The sequence below is a fragment of the Lithobates pipiens genome, unplaced genomic scaffold, assembly GCF_037356315.1.
Source record: "Lithobates pipiens isolate NorthernLeopardFrog02 unplaced genomic scaffold, aLitPip1_a1.2 Scaffold_27, whole genome shotgun sequence".
NCBI lineage: Eukaryota > Metazoa > Chordata > Amphibia > Anura > Ranidae > Lithobates > Lithobates pipiens.
Window position 1 is genome coordinate 174,597,059 of NW_027507788.1, and position 21,246 is coordinate 174,618,304.

The 21,246-nt window shown below is 43.9% G+C and overlaps 1 protein-coding gene across 4 annotated transcripts in view; it reads left to right on the forward strand.

Moving 5' to 3' along the window:
- The window catches only part of KAZN (kazrin, periplakin interacting protein), a 319,101-nt gene that overhangs the window by 202,547 nt on the left and 95,308 nt on the right, over positions 1–21,246 (forward strand). For all 4 annotated transcript variants that reach the window (XM_077457908.1, XM_077457910.1, XM_077457909.1 and 1 more), the window contains one exon: positions 840–1,031. In XM_077457908.1, coding sequence (XP_077314034.1) covers positions 840–1,031 — 192 coding nt within the window. The remainder of the gene's footprint in view (positions 1–839; positions 1,032–21,246) is intronic.

Genomic DNA, 21,246 nt, shown 5'->3' on the forward strand with positions numbered 1-21,246 from the left:
TACAACTGTCATGTGACCTGCTGTGATTCGTCATAATGGCCACATAATGGTACCAGCAATGAGCTACATAGTTAGGTTGAAAAAAAGACACATAAAAAATAAAATAAAAAATATCGATAAAATGAAAACGGTGGAAACAGCTGGTGACAGATCATGCCACTGCGCGGCCCCTTCTGAGAGGATGTCCTATGACGTCCACGCAGAAGAAAGTTCCACCTGGCCGTCAATCTGCTTTAGGCCGGGAGGCAAGGTGTTATTTCTCTGAAGGGTGGAATTGTGACCATCAATGATTTGCATTAAGCAGGGGTTCTTAAGACCTGAATTTTATTTCAAAGTTTCCTCTTGGGTAAAAGGGTTTCAAGAGACTGTTCAGGAGCTATAGAGAGACCCTGTTATAACCTTTCTTAATCTTTCCTGCTTCCCATGTTGTTTTGTTGCAGAAAAATGGTCCCCCAGGGTGTCCACCTGGAAACCAATACTCCAGGGAATGTTGATTTCCTTGGTCTCTATTCACTGTCACTGGTTCCTCCCTCTAACCTCATGTTACTATGTCATTCTACATTGACATGAGTCAGTAGGTGGAACCGGTAAGTGGTGTTGGGGACCACAGAGATCAATACTCTCAGAAGTGTCGGTTTCCCTGTGGATGTCACTGAACAGCATTAGCCAAGGCTAATGAAATCTGTGACAGCAGAAATATGGGGGTTGCCACTGCTAACTTTTTTTAAAATGCAGTTTCTGGGGCTGTCCTCTTGATGGGGCTTGTAAGGCCTGCACTGGAATGAGCATTGGCTACATCTTACGGGTTTATAATGTTTTGTCCCTTTTTTGTTTTGCAGTGCTGCTAAGGGAAGAGGTATCACAACTGCAGGATGAAGTCCACTTGCTCCGCCAAATGAAGGAAATGCTAGCAAAAGACCTGGAAGAGTCCCATGACAGTCGGTCAGCGGAAGTTTTGTCTGTTACGGAGCTGAAGGTGCAACTGGTGCAGAAAGAGCAAGAGTTGGCCAGGGCAAAGGAGGCATTACAAGGTAAATTATCCTATGGACTACTCGGGGAGCGTGCTCTGTGAAAATTATTTGAATTCTTTCACAACAAAGAAAAGGGGCCTTGCTCCAATGACAGCACCATGTATGATAGGTAACTTCTACTATTAATCTCGGGTGGACGAAACGTGTTAGAGGTCTGAAGGATGCAGTAATTGTTGTTCATTAGTAGAGCTGTGTAGCTTTGATGTCATTGGAGTACAGTACCTTTTCTTTGTTGTGTATTGTATGGAGTGTGGATGGGCTCCTTGGGCTTTGCCACCTGGATGCCTGCGGGGTTGGAGAGCAGTTGGGCAGTCTGATGCACTGAGGCTTTCAGTTATTTAAATCATTTACCACATTCCCTAAATTTTTCTACATGCATCGACACCAAAAGTTCCTCCTGTTAAACCATCACATTTTATTCAGCCTTCATGATGTTATTTCCAACTGGAAAGAAGTTAAAGCGACTTTGTTAGATAAAAAGCACCATCTTTATTAAAAAGGGTTAATACAGCCATGGCCAAAAGTTTTGAGAATGACACAAATATTGATTTTCAAAGTCTGCTGCTTCAGTGTTTTTAGATCTTTTTATCAGATTTTACTATGGTATATTGAAGTATAATTACAAGCATTTCATAAATGTCAAAGACTTTTATTGAAAATTACATTAAGTTTATGCAAAGGGTCGATATTTGCCATGTTGACCCTTCTTTTTCCATACCTCTGCAATTCGCCCTGGCATGCTGTCAATCAATTTCTGGGCCACATCCTGACCTGATGGCAGCCCATTCTTTAATGCTTGGAGTTTCTCAGATTTTTGTGTGGGTTTTTTTTTTTGTTCACAAGTTGTCAATGGGATTAGAATCTGCGGAGTTTCCTGGCCATGGACCCAAAATGTTGATGTTTTGTTCCCCAAGCAACTTAGTTATCACTTTTGTCTTGCGGGAAGGTGCTCCATCATGCTGGAAAAGGAATTGTTCATCACCAAACTGTTCTTGGATGGCTGGGGGAAGTTGCTCTCGGAGGATATTTTTGTACCATTCTTTATCCATGGCTGGGTTCTTAAGCAAAATTGTGTGAGGAGCAACCCTACACATGAATGGTCTCGGGATGCTTTACTGTTGGCTTGACAAAGGACTGATGGTAGCGCTCACCTTTTCTTCTCCGGACAACGTTTTTTCCGGATGCCCAAAACAATCGGAAAAGGGATTCAGCAGAGAAAATTGCTTTACTCCAGTCCTCAGCAGTCCAATCCCTGTACCTTTTGCAGAATATCAGTCTGTCCCTGATGTTTTTCCTGGAGAGAAGTGGCTTCTTTGCTGCCCTTCTTGACACCAGGCCAACCTCCAAAAGTCTTCTCCTCACTGTGCATGCCGATGTCCTCACACCTGCCTGGATTCCTGAGCAAGCTCTGCACTGGTGGTTCCCCTGATCCCGCAGCTGAATGAGTTGCAGGAGATGGTCCTGGCACTTGCTGGACTTTCTTGGCCGCCCTGAAGCCTTCTTCACAAATGCAGTGGAAATGTTTTTTATGGGATTAGGTTCAATTTCATGGCAAAGAGGAAATTTATCTGATCACTTTTCATAACATTCTGGAGTATATGCAACTTGCCATCATGAACACTGAAGCAGCAGATTTTGTGGAAATTAATATTTGTCATTCTCAAAACTTTTGGCCATGGCTGTACTAACACAACAACCTACACTTTTGCAGAGCAATGGCGGCTAAAATAAATCTTCAGCATCCGGCACACTTATGGGTTTGCTGGCTGCATGGTTTCGGGCTGGGCTCTGTGGTTCCATCAGTTGGACCTTACATCACTTCTGTCCTGAAGTGACTGGCCACTGGAACCGCAGTGATTTGAGGGGGATGCTGAGGATTTTTAAGTCACTGTACTGCTGTTGGTAAACGGACGTTCAGAGGCAGTTGGATGCTTTTTTCAGCTGCCCCTGAACTCACCCAATGTTATCTTATGTGTACATGTACACGGGTTTGTTTAATGTCATTTTTAGGCAGTTGCATTTAGAGGCTTTTCTTTGAAGGCAAAAAAAATGAGTTCAGATGCCGAAGTTTCCGACATTTCAGATGCCAAGCGCGGTACTGGCGTTTAGCCGCATTTTTGTTTTAGAAGTGGCTTTAAAGGTGCCCTATTTTTTTTACATTACAAAACTTAAAAATGATAGCAAATGATGAAAAACCACTAAAATGTTTTTTTTTAAAAACTTGTAATTGCTTATAATGCTTCATAGACCATTTATATACCCCTACCGAGCCCATGATTCAATCCTATACACCACTAGCATTGCTGTTAGCCAAAGTAGAATTGGAATTTGCCCTATATGTTGCTAGATTTGAACCAGATGACCCCGCCATTGAGCTGGACCCCCGACTTGATCAAACATAGTTACATGAAATGTAATATCCTGGCTTTTTTAATTTCCTTACATATGCTCAGTATGGGGATCCATAGTAAAAGCACTGAAATTGAGGTAGATACAAGTACACTGTTGCTACTCACTGTGGTCTCACAGAATGGCTGAAATAGTTAAATACTGTTTTTTGGGTGGATCTTATGAACGCAGCAAAACGCAGCTAAAAGCCACTAAATGCAGCATGCAAACACTGCAAAACGGTTTCAAGCTGTCAAAAAGATCATTCAGAAGAGGTTGCTTCAGTGTCCCGTGTACATTAGGCCTTAGTATTAACCCTTTTTAAGCTGAGCTTCAGGCAGTTATATAAAAAGAAATGCAACTAGATTCATGGCTACATAATTAAAGTTATGTTTTTAAAACGGAGTTCCACCTAATTTTTTTTTTTTTTAAAGTTTGCAGCTACATGTTGGCACCCAAAGCCAATCTGTCGTTTGGCTCTCGGGTGCTGCTGCCGCCATCCTTGGTAAGGGAATCGGGAAGTAAAGCCTTGCGGCTTCACTTCCTGGTTCTCTACTGCACATGCGCGACTTGCTCTGCGCTATCTCACTGATCCTTGCTGTTTTCCGTGGGGGGGGGGGGGAAGAATGGCGTAGATACCCGTGGGCAGCTCCGAAATCTATGCCCGGAAGTGGGAGCAAAATACCTGCATTAGACAAGTATCTGGGTTACCAAGGCACAGTTGCAGACTGAGGAATTTTTTAAAATATGTTTAACCCTTTCCCGCCTGCCCCCTTAAAAGTTCCAAATGCCAGGGGAGAAATTGGCCTATCACACTGTCACATAACATGAAGAGCCAGTCCCGCTGGCCAGGACTTTTTTTTTTATGTCAGAGAATAGATGCATGGACTCTCCTTTTCAGAGTCACCCCTTGTCTGAACCCCTTCCCACTTCTGAGCATCGTTCCTTGCTTCCACCTCCTAGTATTGCCCCTTGCAGAACCAAGTATCATTTTGTGGAACTAAGTATTTTTATATGTAATTTGTTAACAAGAAAAGCGGTAAAATAGATCCCCTTCATCCAGCAGCAAGAGACTACCCCAAAAAAACTGAAACTGAATCCAGCAGTCAGCGACAATACATCCCTCTCTCAACAGTGGATCCCTCCCAACATCTGGCCCTCCATCAATATAAGACCCACCCTCAGCAACAATAGACACTCACCTCCCACCACAAAAATAGATCCCCTCCAGCATCAATAGACCCTGCAGCACACCCCAGCACCCTTTCCCATTACATACATACATTCAATGCTGGAGGTAACTGGTTCCCCCACGTTCTGCTAAAAAAAAAAGAACCCCTGATGCTGGCCACCGATCAGTAAGGGGGGGGGACCAAGTGCGGTCTTCCACAGCGCAATCTCTGTGCTGGGAGCGCACAGTTGACTTGATCTCAGCACAGAAATATTCCCCGCCCAGCAATGCATATGTGCAGCATTTGAAAATTAAAGCCCACCTTTTTGCTGCCAGACGTGTGCAAAGGGGTTAAAGTGAAACCCCAGGAAAAAAAATGTTGCCTTGTATTCTCCTCACAGAATACAAGACATTTCTGTAAATGGACAAAAGAAGATCCAGTTATTTGCCCTCCCCTTTTCCCCTTGTCCATTCACAGAATGCCTTGTATGCTGTGAAAAGAACACAGGGCTTTCTTTTTAATAGCAGTGGGAGCCAATGGCGCAACACTGCTGTCTTAGCCAATTAGGAGGGGAGTCTCGGGCAACTGAGACACTCCTGCAACACCACTGGATCTAGAGAAACCTCAGGATAGTATTAGGGAGGCTGCTACATACAAGTTTTTTTATCTTAACCGCTTGCGGTCCAGCCACCGCAGTTTAGCTGCAGCAGGTTGGCTGCGCTGCGCGAAATCATGTTGTTGTATGTGATCTTGCGAGGCTTGGATAGCGGGCACATGCGCGTGCCCACCGAGAGCTCTGGGAGTCCGACCGTGGGGATACCCGTGATCGTGTCGCGGAGAGGAGGAACGGGAAATGCTAATGTAAACAAGCATCTCCCCAATCTGCCTAGTGACAGTGTCACTGATCACAGCTCCTTGTAATCGGGAGTGGTGATCAGTGTTGTCACACACAGCCCCTCCCCCCACAGTTAGAATCACTTCCTAGGGCACACTTAACCTCTGCAGCGCCATCTCCTGGTTAACCCCTTCACTGCCAGTCACATTTACACAGTAATCAATGCATTTTTAATTGCACCGATTGCTGTATAAATGTGAATAGTCTCAAAATAGCGCTAAAAGTGTCTGCCATAAATTACAAAAGTCATGATATAAATCGTTGATCGCCGCCGTTACTAGTTAAAAAAAAATTTTATGAAAATGCCATAAAACTATCCCCTATTTTGTAGACGCTATAACTTTTGCGCAAACCAATCAATAAACGCCTATTATCATAAAATATGTAGAAGAATACACATAGGCCTAAACTGAGGGAAAAATTTTTTTAATATATTTATGGGGGCTATTTATATAGCAAAAAGTAAAAAAAGTGTTTTTTTTTTTTTTCAAAATTGTCACAAATTTTTTTGTTTATAGCGCAAAAAATTAAAACCGCAGAGGTGATCAAATACCACCAAAGGAAAGCTCTATTTGTGGGGGAAAAAAGGAGGATCAATTTTATTTCGGAGCCACGTCGCACGACTGCGCAATTGGCAAAGCAACTCAGTGCCGAATCACAAAAGGTGCTCTGGTCTTTGGCCAGCCAAATGCTCCGGGGGTGAAGTGGTTAATGCATAGAATGCATTAAGATAAAAAAAAAAAAAAACTCCTACCTTTGCAATCTCATTAACATTTATACAGTGACCAGTGGGCAGCCGGGAATAGGATAATGCACAATAGAAGTACATTATTTCAACTGTGCCTATGGCAAAAAAAAATCCTGGAGTTCCACTTTAAAATGCATACCAGCCTGCCTGCTAAATAGCATATATATCATACCATAAATAGCATATATATATCATACCATAAATAGCATATATATATCATACCATAAATAGCATATATATATCATACCATAAATAGCATATATATCATACCATAAATAGCATATATATATCATACCATAAATAGCATATCCAACATTAAGAAGCTGTTTGCAAACTTTGTGCTTCCACAATAGAATTCCCTGTTTTTTTTTTTTTTAAACTTTATATTTGGCCAGGTGATGGCTGTTAATTTTTTAATTGCGCAGCATATACGCCGCTTTCGAAGCTCTTGTGTAGTTTAGCAGCAGTTGGAGATTCACCAGCTGCCTGCAATTACTTAATTCTCATGTCTGTCATTTGCACATTATGGTATTAGTACAGCCATTTTAAAATCATAAGTCATAATCCGACTGCCCGTGTAGGGATCATGTGACTCTTCACCGCCGCGTGAACTGGCTTTCCCGCGAGCCTCGGCAATGCTTGGCTGCTGTGTAAATTCCGGGTTCCCACTGCTGCGTAGCACTTTGCATGCAGAGTATAAGCTGGAGCTATTGTAGAGGCTCACTGTGAACAGGTGCACAGGATGTGCAATGAATACCCGGGAGGCAGCTGTTGAATTGGAGCTCGGAACAATAGTGTCACACACTCGGGAGGTAGCCTTCATTACTGATGCACTTCATGACATTGGAATATGTGCAACTTCCAGGGCGATTTTGCTAATGACGCAGTGTTCTGTCTGATCCCACCCCAGTTTTAGTACAGTTCTAGAACACCTCTCTTGTGCTGTACGGTCAGTTACAAGGGAATGTAATGATAGGTTTTGGAACTTTTTTTATCCCCCAAATTTAGTCTTTGTGGAAGACCAGTGGCTGATTTAGTGTGGTCTGTGATCTTGATGTTACTGTGGAACTAGAATTTGAAACAGAACCTGTCAACCACTACATGACTGCAATGTCAGAAGGACTACTGCCCTTTCAGTTGCACTGTTTTGATCGAATGCAAGTGATTTCAGCGTGCACCAAATAGATTGTGTGGCCTCAGATTCACTTTTCTAAAATTGCATTTCAATCTTCTGTAGCGCCGGCTCCTGAAGAGCACACGCTATTTGTTTTTTCCTCTATTTAGAATTCCTAAAGCCATAGTTGGGTTTTAGGGTTACCGTATATACTCGAGTATAGGCCGACCCGAATATAAGCCGAGGCACCTACTTTTACCACAAAAAACTGGAAAAAGTTATTGACTCGAGTATAAGCCTAGGGTGGGAAATGCAGCAGCTACCGGTAAATTTCAAAAATAAAAATAGATACCAATAATGTTTTTGAATATTTATTTCAAAGAAAACCAGTAAACTATCTCTGTAAAAAAATATAAAAGTGTAAAGAGGGTCAATAAAACAATATGGTATCAACAATAACTTTAAAAGTACAAAAACCTTAGCTCATTCAGCAACCAAGCTAAAACACAAGAGTTAAAATCCTTCAAAACTGGATTCCTCATCATCTGTATGTCCAAACAGAGCTTCAGCATTAGCTGGTGTGAGATTATCAGCGTAGACATTGTCATCATCACTGAGTTCGGAGTCATCACTATCACTGCTGTCGTTCTCATACAAAGCGCTGTCTTCACTGCCATCCATAGCATTACTAATGCCACATTTCTTGAAGGCGCGTTGCACCATGTCCTCCGGAATCTCTTCCCATGCATCACGAACCCACTTTGCTATCAATTCTATGTCGGGCTTCATCAGATTTCCACCTTTTGTCAGTCGGGCTTGACCAGATGACATCCATTCATGCCACATCTTTCTCACACGGTCTTTAAAAGGTTTATTTAAACACACATCTAGCGGTTGCAATACAGATGTAAGCCCACCTGGAATAACGGCCAAAGTAACTTGAGAAGATTTTGCCATTTCTTTTATGCCATCAGATGTGTGGGCTCTGAACATATCCCAAACTAGCAATGATGGTTTTTTCTTTAAGGCTGCTCCTGGTCGTTCTTTCCAAATTTCTTCCAGCCATTTTTTTGTTCCGTCTTCATCCATCCAGCCTTTCACATGTGCGCGCACTGTAATTCGTGGTGGGAATTTGACCTTTTTAGGCAAGGTCTTTCTTTTAAAAATAATGACAGGCCGCAGCTTTGTTCCATTAGCCAAACATGACAGAACAACTGTGAAATGATTTTTTTCATTTCCTGTGGTTCTGAGAAAAATAGTTTTGTCTCCCAAACTTGCCACAGTTCTGTTGCTTGGAAGATCAAAGGTCATCGGTGTTTCATCCATATTTCCAATATCTCCCAGGTCATAGTTATGGATCCTTCTTTGTTTTATGATGAATGAATGGAATGACATCACTTTTTCATCAAGGTCTTTTGGCAACTTCTGTGAAATCTTTGTTCTTTGCCGCAAACATAGGGCAAACCTATTCATGAAGCGGGTACACCATCCTGCTGACGCAGCAAATTTTTTCAATGCCTGGTGCTTTTAATTTGTCATCTTTAGCCATTTGAAGGGCACGTAAGCGAATTCCCATGCGTGTTACGCAGTAACCATTTTGACGACACTCCATAACCCATTTATGCAATTCAGTCTCTAGAGCCCCATATGAAGTTGTTAAACCACGTTGAGCTTTTTTTGCCTTTGGAATCTTTTCCAAGTCAGCTTTCTTTTTCCGCCATTCCCTCACTTGTTTTTCATCAACACAAAATTCCCTACTTGCAATACTGTTATTGCTTTCTTCTGCTCTTGACACAACCTTAAGTTTGAAACCAGCTTCGAATGACCTGCGTTTTTCTTTTGGTCCAGGATTACCGGTAGAAGTGTTGGGATCCATTTCTAACAGGATAAAAAAAAAAAAAGACTTGTTTGGGTACCTTTTGAGGCCTAATGCAGGCTGATATTACAGAAAGTGATGACATGACTGTTTGCATAGAGCAGCCTGTGTTAGGGCTCATAATATACCGTACATTCTACCAGTGTCCTGCCTGTGCCCATTAAATATACAGCCTGCCTGTGTCCATTAAATATACCGTACAGCCTGCCTGTGTCCATTAAATATACCGTACCGTACAGCCTGCCTGTGTCCATTAAATATACCGTACAGCCTGCCTGTGTCCATTAAATATACCGTACCGTACAGCCTGCCTGTGTCCATTAAATATACCGTACAGCCTGCCTGTGTCCATTAAATATACCGTACAGCCTGCCTGTGTCCATTAAATATACCGTACAGCCTGCCTGTGTCCATTAAATATACAGTACCCATTGTAATAATGCTCTGGATAACACATTAGACACATACCGGTATACAGCCTGCCCATTAAATATACAGTAACCATTGTGAATTTTCACTCACCTCATGATGCTGATGTCCCGCTGTGATGATGATGTCCGCAGACAGGGCCGCTGATAGAAATCATGGGGCCCCGTACAGCCTACCTGACGGGGCCCCCTTCAGCTCCACCCTGGCCCCACCCATTGCCCCTCCCCAGACCCCGGCGCCGAATATGGATACCGTAATATAAATTTACCGTAGTGTGCTGCCATTCCAAAGGTGGGCATCGTTTTAAAGCATGGTCTGTTTGGTACCGTATCTATTCACCACTCGGTGCAACATCTTTTATATTTAACAAAAAAAAAAAAAGGGTACCGGTATTCTTTTGTGTTTACATGTGCTAGAATTCATTAAGGCTGGGTTCACACTGCTGCGGCTACGAGAACCGGATGTCATTCGCACCGCACTGCAGTGCAAAATCACATCCGATCTCTGTGCGATGCGAGTTCAGCCATACAGATAGTATGGCTGAATTCGCATCGCACCTGCCCCAAACTCGCACAGGACCCTTTTTTTTGGTCCGCAGCAGAATTGGATCGCATGGGTGTTCACACCATACGATCCGATTCCTGTCCGAGTTTGCAGATCGCACTGCGATATGCGATCTGATCTGGGGGTGTCATTAACATTTCACTGACACTCCCAGCAGTTCGCATAGGGCAGTGTGAAGTGCCGCTGGGAGGTATGCGATGTGGGAACCCGCCGCGGATTTGCGGCGTTCCCGCATCTCTGCAGTGTGAACCCAGCCTTTTGAAACATAATTTTACGGTAATAATTGCACTTTAGGCTGGGTTCACACTGCAGCGATGCGGGAACGCCGTGAATCCGCGGCGGGTTCCCGCATCGCATACCTCCCAGCGGCACTTCACACTGCCCTATGCGAACTGCTGGGAGTGTCAGTGAAATGTTAATGACACCCCCAGATCAGATCGCATATCGCAGTGCGATCTGCAAACTCGGACAGGAATCGGATCGCATGGTGTGAACACCCATGCGATCCGATTCTGCTGCAGGCCAAAAAAAGGGTCCTGTGCGAGTTTGGGCCGGATGCGATGCCAATTCAGCCATACTATCTGTATGGCTGAACTCGCATCGCACAAGGATCGCATGTGATTTGCACTGCAGTGCAGTGCGAATCACATCCAGTTCTCGTAACCTCTGCAGTGTGAACCCAGCCTTAAAGGACAAAATTGCTTAAGATTTAAAAAAAAAATCAGGATTCTATACATACAGGATTTTAATCACTATAGATACTAAGGTACGGTAATCACAAAAGCAGGTCAGTTTGTGTCATACGGTATTTTTTGGCTCTCACCTCAACTTCAGGATGACTGAATCGCCCGGCCCCTGCTCTCTCTGCTTCTTGTTATGGTAGTCGTGCAGAGAGAGAGGATTGGGCATATCACTCCGCAACACACAGCAACCTATCCTAATGCTGAGCGGTGTGCGGTGCGGAGGCAGAGGATGTATTCCTCCGCGCCCGAAAAAGCAGAAAGAGTCCCCCCACTGCAGTGACCTATCCTAATGCTGAGCGGTGAGCGGCGTGCGGCGCGGGTGCAGAGGATGTATTCCTCCGCGCCCGAAATAGAAGAAATAGTCCCCCCCGCCACTGCAGCCGTACAGCACATGGAGAAAAAAAAAAAAATGTACCGAACGAAAGGCAGCAGAGGGGATGGTGCTGAGCGGTAAACTTACACAGGGCAGTCACCAGCGTCAGCCAGCGGCATGGCCCCGCCCCTTTTTCTCCTCCATCTCCGGCAAAATTTCAGTGACTCGAGTATAAGCCGAGGCGGCTTTTTTCAGCCCAAAAAGTGGACTGAAAAACTCGGCTTATACTCGAGTATATACGGTAATTATACAAAATTATACTTTCAGTACCAGTCTAGCTGGATTGCACTATGTTCTGCTTGGCCACGGGTGTCGCTGTCACCACTGGCAAGTGTGAGGATGCAGTCTAGCTGGGCGTATTGAGTGCCATTCTTTCTCGGAGCCAGCCCAGTGGGAGTGTTATCTTGCTGTGCATTCTGGGAGAGGGTACTTAAGGTACTGAGATTACGTGCTTCTGGGTTCCGGTCCAGAAGAGCTTCTGGCTGTTTGGTCCCGGTCCTCCTGACCAGCCCCCATGGTCCTCATGGCCTGGGGTGCGGATCCATCCAATTTCAAGTCTCCGGGCTGGCTAGCCTGAGGCAAAGTAACTGGGAGGAGGATTCAAAGGTGGTCCGGTGCCGTCTCATCTGTGGAGAGGCCCAGCAACTGGAAAAGCAACCAGGGGAGGACTCTTCGGGAGAAGGCCACGCATAAGGCTGACTTCTCAGAAGGTTGAAGGATACTAACTGAATCTACACTCATACGGTATCGCCGGACCGACTGCAAAATACTGGTACTCTAAATTTGTCTACGTCCCTCAGTTACATCCAAGTCTGTGGCAGAGACTTTTATTCACAAGTGTTCTACATCCAAGTCTGTGGCAGAGTCTTTACTTAAACACTCTATCGGCTGCTAGGCCTAGTGAGAGGAGGTCTATCCGGTAGCTGTGAGAATCCAGTTGTGAACAGTAATTCTCTGGATTTCTATAGTGAGAGACTTCCTATCTATTGCAGCTACAAAAGTACCTGAACTTCCTACCTAACCTTCTACCCTTCTTTGAGAGACTGTTTTGCCTACTTTGTTTTTTCAAATAAATATCCCAAAAAGTGGATTGAGTGTTTCTGCAATTCTTTGGGCCATCTACCTGAGGAAACCCCTAGATGCACACGAGGTCAAGAAGGTAACGGTTAGCCCAATAAAACCAGCCGCTCCTTCGGGGGTCAGTGGTACACTTCTATAGCCAATTCGGGTGCAGGACATGGGGCGGGCAGGAGGGGAAGATGCCCAGGGCGCAGTGATAGATGGGCGCGCCCTCGCTGCATGTAAGCTCCAGATCAGTGGCTAACCATCGGGGGCCACAGCTGCATGTCTCCTCTGGCAGCTTCTGCTGTCACTCTGTGCGCCAACATGCCCTCTCTGCACTCTATTCACCCACAGTGGACGCAAAAACCACACTGTGCATAAACAATGGTCTTCTACCATTTCTATGGCATGAATTAGGGCAGTGGCTCTCAACTTGTGTCCTCAGGACCCACTAACAGGCCAGGTTTGCAAGATAACTGAAATATATTACAGGTGATATATGCTGTTCAGTGATTGCAGTATTCTAGTCTGCATCTCCCCAAGGTAATACTTAAAATCTGGCCTGTTAGTGGGTCCTGAGGACAGGAGTTGAGAACCACTGAATTAGGGGCAGGGGCGGGGGAGCAGTTCCACATCCCTGTGCTGGGCACTGGACAAACCTGGCCCAGTACTTGGCCAATTCCTACTAAAATTTGGCGTAGGAACATGCAAACCTTGTTCAAATAGACTGCAACATTCATACATACGCAGTCATGTTGGAACAGGAAGGGGCCATGCCCAAACGGTTCACACAAAGTTGGGAGTATGATATTGTCACAATTGTCTTGGTATGGTGACTCCTTAAGAACTAAGGGGCCAAACCCAACCCCCAAAAAACAACCCCACACTATAATCCCCTCTACCAAATGATTTGGACCAGTGCACAAAGTAAGGTCCATAAAGACATGGATGAGTGAGTTTGGGGTTGAGAAACTTGACTGGCTTACACAGTGCTGCCACAACCTGATAGAACACCTTTAGAATGAATTAGAGTGGAGACTGCGAGCCAGGCCTTCTCGTCTAACATCAGCGCCTGACCTCACAAATGCGCTTCTGGAAGAATTGTCAAACATTCCCATAGACACACTCCTAAACCTTGTGGAAAGCCTTCCCAGAAGAGTTGAAGCTGTTATAGCGGCAAAGGGTGGGCCAACTCAATATTAAACCCTACGGACTAATGCTGGCCATACACTATACGAAAAATCGTCTGAAATTCGGTCATTAGACCGTTCGTTTGTTTTTTCGGGCAGTTATGGGCACAAGATCGATAATCGTTTGGACATTTTCGAGCCAAAAAAAATGGAGGACATTTGGAAATTTTCTGCCGAACGAATGATGAATTGAAAGGTTAATGTATTTCCTGTCCGACTGGTCTGCACTAGGTATATGTAAAACTATGGACATAAAATGTATTTATTTATGTCCACTAAAAGATTTATTGGTCTTTACATGATGGCACCCTTGTTTGCCCTTGCAGCTGAACGTTAGTTTTTCGGAGTGGAGTTCGCCCGATTTTTTTTGTATAGTGTATGGCCAGCATTAGACTGGGATGTCATTAAAGTTCATGTGCGTGTAAAGACGGGTGTCCCAATACTTTTGGTAATATAGAGTATGTGTAAGGCTAAAGCTACCCAGGTCATTTTAAACTGAGCAAATAAAGAAAACTCAATACATCTTTCTATTACATGCACATTTCCCCATGTTTTGTTTCCAGGAAAAAAAACTACAAATACAGAAAATCACCTGTTCTGATGGAAATTTTGGTAGCCCGATTTGAGCTACTGAGTATCTCCCAAGTAGCCCTGTGTGAATGAAGTAACATCCAGCTAATGGTTAAATCTCTCAATAGCAAAAGATTAAAATGACTGTTGTAGCTCAGCCCTTAACTGTTTTCCCCAGTGTGATCTGCTGTATTAAAAATAGACGTTCTTTAGGGATTTTGCTCTACAACAACTCGATGGCATCGCATAGTCAGATGTCCACACATTAATCCTTTAAAGCCGAATTCCAGGCAAGTGATAAATAAAATAAAACGATGAACATTGATATATATTAGGAATGGATTTTTAAATGCAACTAATGTGCTTTAAGGTTGAGATCAAGTCGAATTTACAACACAAGCACTTGACTGGAAAAGGAATTGGCTACATTTAGGGCACACAGGGCCAGAGACAAGGGGTGGGCAAGAGGGGAAGCCGCCCAGGGGGTAGTGGTAGAGAGGGTGTGCCACCATAATGCACGCTCCAGATCTGCTGTCACACTGTGACGGCTGACAAAAAAACGCACATGCTAGAAAGCAAGTGATCGTGTATGTGTAGAGCACACTGTCAACCATGGGCAGCCAGAGCAAAGGGGGGCAGAGATTGAGTGCAGGGGGGTACACCCATTCTACATCCTGTATTTAACAGTATGTGAGGGGGCAGAATTTTCTCTTTCGCTGAATGAACCTGTCCTGGTACAGAGGGCCAGTTATGTGTGTTGCACGCACTTGTGCTGATGCGGAACTTGCAGACAGGAGGAGAGAGCACAAGGATGACATCAGTTTGTTGCTGCTCTTTTACTGTCCGGTTATGGGATGGGGTGGAGAGGTGATCTAGCTTTGTTGGTTAAAGGGATTGTAAAGGCTTGATTTTTTTAGGTAAAAATAACAAACAAGTTCTACTTGTCTGTGCTGTGCAGTGGATTTGCCCAGAGCAGCTCATATCCTCCTCTTCTCGGGTCCCTCTATTCTGTGCTCCTGGACCCTCCCTCCTTTTGAGTGCCCACCACAGCAAGAAGCTTGCTATGGTTGCACCCAAGCCGAGCTACAGCTCCCTGTGTTCATTCAGGCATGGAGCCACAGCCTGGCCTTACCCTGCCCCCTTTCTCTCCTCATTGTCTGGCTGACCTTGATTGCCAGCCAGTGGCACTGCGCTGCTGTCTCAGCCAATGAGGGGTAGGAGGTCCCGGGATTCAAGTATGAGGGCGGCTTAGAATGCATTAAGATAAAAAAAAAAACTCTTCTGCCTTTACAACAACTTTAAGTTCAGTAGAGAAAAGGCTGCGTTAAGTAGGACTATGTAAAGTCTGCAGGTAAAATGATTCCCATGTGTTTCTTAAATGTGTGTTTAGTGGTTTGGATGGAGTTCAGCTTTACACTTTCCATTTCACCTCACCCATAAGTGCAATATTGGATTAAGATCTTCTGACCACCATCCAGAATCAAGATCTGCCAGAGCAGGCAGTTTTTGTGCAGGTTTAAGGGGTGCGCTACGTGCAGGGTTAAGGGATGTAGGGTTGCGCTGCGTAGAGGATGCAGGGATTTGGGGTGTGCTACCTACAGGATGCAGGGATTAGGGGTGCGCTACGTGCAGGGTTAAGGGATGTAGGGTTGCGCTGCGTAGAGGATGCAGGGATTTGGGGTGTGCTACCTACAGGATGCAGGGATTTGGGGTGTGCTACCTACAGGATGCAGGGATTAGGGGTGTGCTACCTACAGGATGCAGGGATTAGGGGTGTGCTACCTACAGGATGCAGGGATTAGGGGTGCGCTAAGTACAGGGTTTAGGAGTGTGCAAACCCAACACCCCCCAAAAAGCCTTGTATATCTCTCTCCTACCTGGCCCGGCTCTAGCACCTCCCTCTGTAGGCAGCTCTGCCTTGCCTTGCAAGGGAGATCATCCTCTCTCTCAGATTCTGGAGGTCTGTCCCCACCATGCTCTGGTGTGAGTGTGTGCAGGGATCTGTTGCATCCGGGAGCCGTTGAGAGGCAAGTTGTCCCTTGTAAACACAGAAGGCAAGTGACAGCAGAGGGTTAGCGTTGGAGGTGGCGGAATGGAGTTCCGCCATGTTCCAGCTGCAAAACCGGGTGCGAAGGCCTGATTCGTCCTGTGTTTGACATATGTGCCATAAACGATCAGCTGTGTCCACTGAACTGACCATTGGTTGTGGTTTGGACATTGTTGCTTATCTTGGATGTCCTAATTGAAATCTAATATTCTCATGCTAGGCTCACAAGTACAGTGCCTTGCGGAAGTATTCGGCCCCCTTGAACTTTTCAACCTTTTGCCACATTTCAGGCTTCAAACATAAAGATATACATTTTTTATTTTTTGTGAAGAATCACCAACAAGTGGGACACAATTGTGAAGTGGAACGAAATCTATTGGATTTTTGAAACTTTTTTAACTAATAAAAAAATGAAAAGTGGGGCGTGCAAAATTATTCGGCCCCCTTGCGTTAATACTTTGTAGAGCTGCTGAGGGTGATGAGCTGTGTTGCTTTTACGCCAAACATATCGTTTTGCATTGTGGGCAAAAAGTTTGATTTTGGTTTCATCTGACCAGAGCACCTTCTTCCACATGTTTGGTGTGTCTCCCAGGTGGCTTGTGGCAAACTTTAGACGAGACTTTTTATGGATATCTTTGAGAAATGGCTTTCTTCTTGCCACTCTTCCATAAAGGCCAGATTTGTGCAGTGTACGACTGATTGTTGTCCTATGGACAGACTCTCCCACCTCAGCTGTAGTTCTCTGCAGTTCATCCAGAGTGATCATGGGCCTCTTGGCTGCATCTCTGATCAGTCTTCTCCTTGTCTGAGCTGAAAGTTTAGAGGGACGGCCAGGTCTTGGTAGATTTGCAGTGGTTTGATACTCCTTCCATTTCAAAATAATCGCTTGCACAGTGCTCCTTGGGATGTATAAAGCTTGGGAAATCTTTTTGTATCCAAATCCGGCTTTAAACTTCTCCAAAACAGTATTACGGACCTGCCTGGTGTGTTCCTTGGTCTTCATGATGCTCTCTGCGCTTTCAACAGAACCCTGAGACTATCACAGAGCAGGTGCATTTATACAGAGACTTGATTACACACAGGTGGATTCTATTTATCACCATCAGTCATTTAGGACAACATTGGAACATTCAGAGATCTCGCTGAACTTCTGGAGTGAGTTTGCTGCAGGGGCCGAATAATTTTGCACGCCCCACTTTTCAGTTTTTTATTTGCTAAAAAAGTTTAAAAAATCCAATAGATTTCGTTCCACTTCACAATTGTGTCCCACTTGTTGGTGATTCTTCACAAAAAATTAAAATTTTATATCTTTATGTTTGAAGCCTGAAATGTGGCAAAAGGTTGAAAAGTTCAAGGGGGCCGAATACTTTCGCAAGGCACTGTATAACATTTGCCTGATGTTTTTACCATTGGTAAGCTTTTGTTTTCATCTCTCTGTGGATTTCCAGCATTTTCTTGTTTGTTCACGTTTTTAATAAAATATTTTTAAAGGTTTAATTGATAAGGAATGAGTTACTGCTGATGGGTCATTTGCCTCTTTGTGCAAATTGAAGCTTAAGCTACAGGAGTCTGTAAACAAAAGTGCTTTTCAATTTCAGTTTGCAATTCAATATACCCATTTTAAATAGAACATGCACTTGCTGACTCAAAAAGAAAAATGCAGCATTTTGATATGTATATTTATATATTTTCTAGATAAAAAAAAAAAAAAATTATATATATAAAATGTGTGTATATATAATATTATTATTTTTGTACATTTTTTTTTTACTCCTAACAAAAATAAAACACATTCCCTGTAAGAGGCTTTTTAGTAAAGTATATACCAGGGAGAGGCATCTACAAAATAAGGCTGTCACATGTGAGCTCCCAGACCATGTATATTTCAGGGCTGCTCGTCCCCGAAGGTCTGGCAGTACAAAGTAATAGAGCTGATGCAGCTGTGCGAAGTAAAAAAGCGGGGAAGAGAAAGTGCTGCTTTCATTGCATTGAACAAGACAGCTGAGAGGAATCTGAATTACCGCACAGTGTCTGGAAAGAATTGCATTGAGCTGATTTCTTCCTGACTACAAATATATTGTAGATCCAGTTTATTTGGCCATATCCAGTGAGGATGAAAACCACCAATAAAATTACATAATGATATTTTTTATTTTAATTTTTTTTTACGTTTATTTTTTTGGTTAGCTGCAGCAGTATCCGTGTTCCCAAAGTATTGTCTATGAGGATAATCGCAGGATGGATAAAAGAACTCCTATTTACAGCTGCCCATACCTTGTACAAATTTTCACTGATTCCCGATGAACCAAACATTTTTTCCTCCCACCCAACATTCCTCAATTAAAAAATTGGAGGAGCCATTAGAAAATTGCCAGATGAAAGCAGTTGCAACCATTAGATGTAGATGTAGCCCCTGTGCAAGTATTAGAACAGCCAGCAGAGCTGGCTGTCAAAATACTATGAACCATGGGGGTTCCCTTCACCCAAGCAGGCTGAATGTAAAAACGATTCGTATATGGCTGGCTTATAGAGGAACTTCAGAAAATGAAGTCTTGCTAGATCGCTTCAGGTTGCCCCCTTTTGTGGGTATATTTCATAGCATAGGCTAGGCTCTACAGTTTAGGGTTCCTTTACATGGGAATGCAGAACCAGAATAAGCGGTACCCCAACCACTGAGGGGTGGGGAATTTTCAGTGTAGGCTTAGCTCAGTAGTTCTGTCTTGTTTTAGCTAAGGATAGAGAGGAGACCAGAATAATAAAGCTGGCCATAGATGTATAAAATCTGGCCAGTTCTATTTCTGATTCATCTGTGGGCAGGCTGCTTGTTCTGAAGTTGATCTATTGATTGACTTCAGTACAACCAGCCTGTTGGGTTTTGGGTTATTTTCCATCAATCACTGTCTGAGGCTATAGCCTCCAGTAGTGATTATGTATTCTGACTGGATGGAAAACCTTCCATGGTCAGAATACAATAGCGCAGCAGGAGGGATTCCCTCTATCACACAAGGAAAGACATTTACATAATGTATGGCCTGCCTTTTAAGATGCCGAAACCACTGAGGGGTGGGAGGTTTTTACAATGTAGACTTGGTTCAACAGTTTGGGGGTCCTTTAAGTGCAGATGGTACCAAAGTAATAGATAACCCAACCACTGCTGGGGTAGGGCATTTTCATAGTGTAAACAGTTTTGGGTCCATTTATATGATGCAAAGGAGACCAGGATAACAGGAGATACCCCCAACTGCTGGTGGGGTGAAGAACTGTCAGTGTAGGCTTGGCCAATAGTTAATGGTTTTCTATGATATGTAGGAGACAAGGATAATAAGAGACACCCCAACCACTGGAGCATACAGAATTTTCATAGTGGAGGCTTGGCTCAACAATGTGTGGTCCTTGTATATGGTACATAGGACACCAGGATGTTAGAAGATACCCCAACTGATGGCAGGGTGGGAATTTTTACAGTGTAGGCTTGGCTCAAAAGTTCATGTTCCTTTATATGAAGATATTGAGGAGATCTGAGTAATCAAAGATAGTCCAACCAGCAAATGTCTAGCTACATGTCTCTCTAAGGAATCATGTAACATTTTAGGCCCGATATGTGATCTGGAGTTTCTAGTGATAGGAGATGGTATTGATTGTCCCACTTGCCCAGATTTTATGTTTTAAAGTGCAATATTTTGTACCCGACCCAAAATTCTACTTAAAATAGGGCGAGGCGCGCAGATCAAGGCTTTTGGAAGCTTTACATTATCACAAATTACCATTGTCTGACATATCAAATGATCCGAGTAGCAGACACTATGACCTGTTTGGCTGATATTCTAGAGGTGTCCTAGGACTTTGGCATAAAATCAGTGTCCTATAACACCTTATATGTTTTCATGTTGAATGAGGCTGTCAGTTGTGAAAGTATAGCTTGTATAACCAGGCACTATGGTATACATTCGGGGTATACGTCCCTCTGCACTAGACAGAAAAAGCAACAAAATGATTTAAGTTCAATATACCTTGAAGACGCCATGTACTGTTGGAGTAATATCCCAACACAGAGTTAATCCCGTATTATAGTGCGGTCGGTAGAGTGCCTGTTATAAATTCCCGCTATGAAATAACTGCAGTGAAAACTACTAAAAACAGGTTTGTACAAAGAGAAACCGGCAAACAGCCTGAACAAAATATAACCACATTCCTTAATTTTATCATAAATCCAGAACTGGAATGTAGGTGCAAGTTAAGACTGGATCTCCGACTAACTTAATGAAGTTATGAAACTACAATTCTTTTTTGATGAAAGTCATAAGAGATGGAATTTTATAAAAAAAATAAAAATAAAAAAATACCATCGACTTTATATAAATGTATTACTTGTATATAAGGCTTGTCTACCTGGGGGCACAAAATGCTTTATCTGCTGTTGGGGCAGGTTGTGCTTCATAGAATATCATACTAGGACGAATTTTATACAAGTGCCAATAAACCTACCAGCATATTTTTGAAGTATGGGAGGCAGTGGCGGCCTGTCCATTAGGGGTGCAGGGGCGCCGCCCCCCTGTTCCTTGCGCCCAGCCCCTAATCTACCTGCAGGGTGCTGGATGCATGGATTTCAATTGTCTTTTTTGTTTTTTTTGATGCACATGATTAGAACCCGAGGCTCTAATTGGCTTAAAAAACGGTGGTCTCGAGGTGCAGAGCACTAATATTCGCTAATGTCCTCCTGCTTCTCCTCCCAGCCAATTAAAAAGTGGGTTCTGAGACCCAAATGGCCAGGGAGTCTTAGGACTCTTTCCTTGGCAAGCTGGAGCGAGAAGCAGCATTGGCCTCCTATGGTAAAGCCACTGATTGCTGCCGCCCATCTCCCGCATGGGGGAGGGGAGGTTCACTGATCACCATCTGCCACGTGGGGGGGGGGGCGCAGGTTTGTTTGCCGCCCCCAATATATTGAGCATCAGCCACACTGATGGGAGGTGATCGGCTTTCCAGGAGGAAACCCATGCAAACTCCAGGCAGATAGTATCCAGGCCGGGGCTTGTAGCATTTTCCA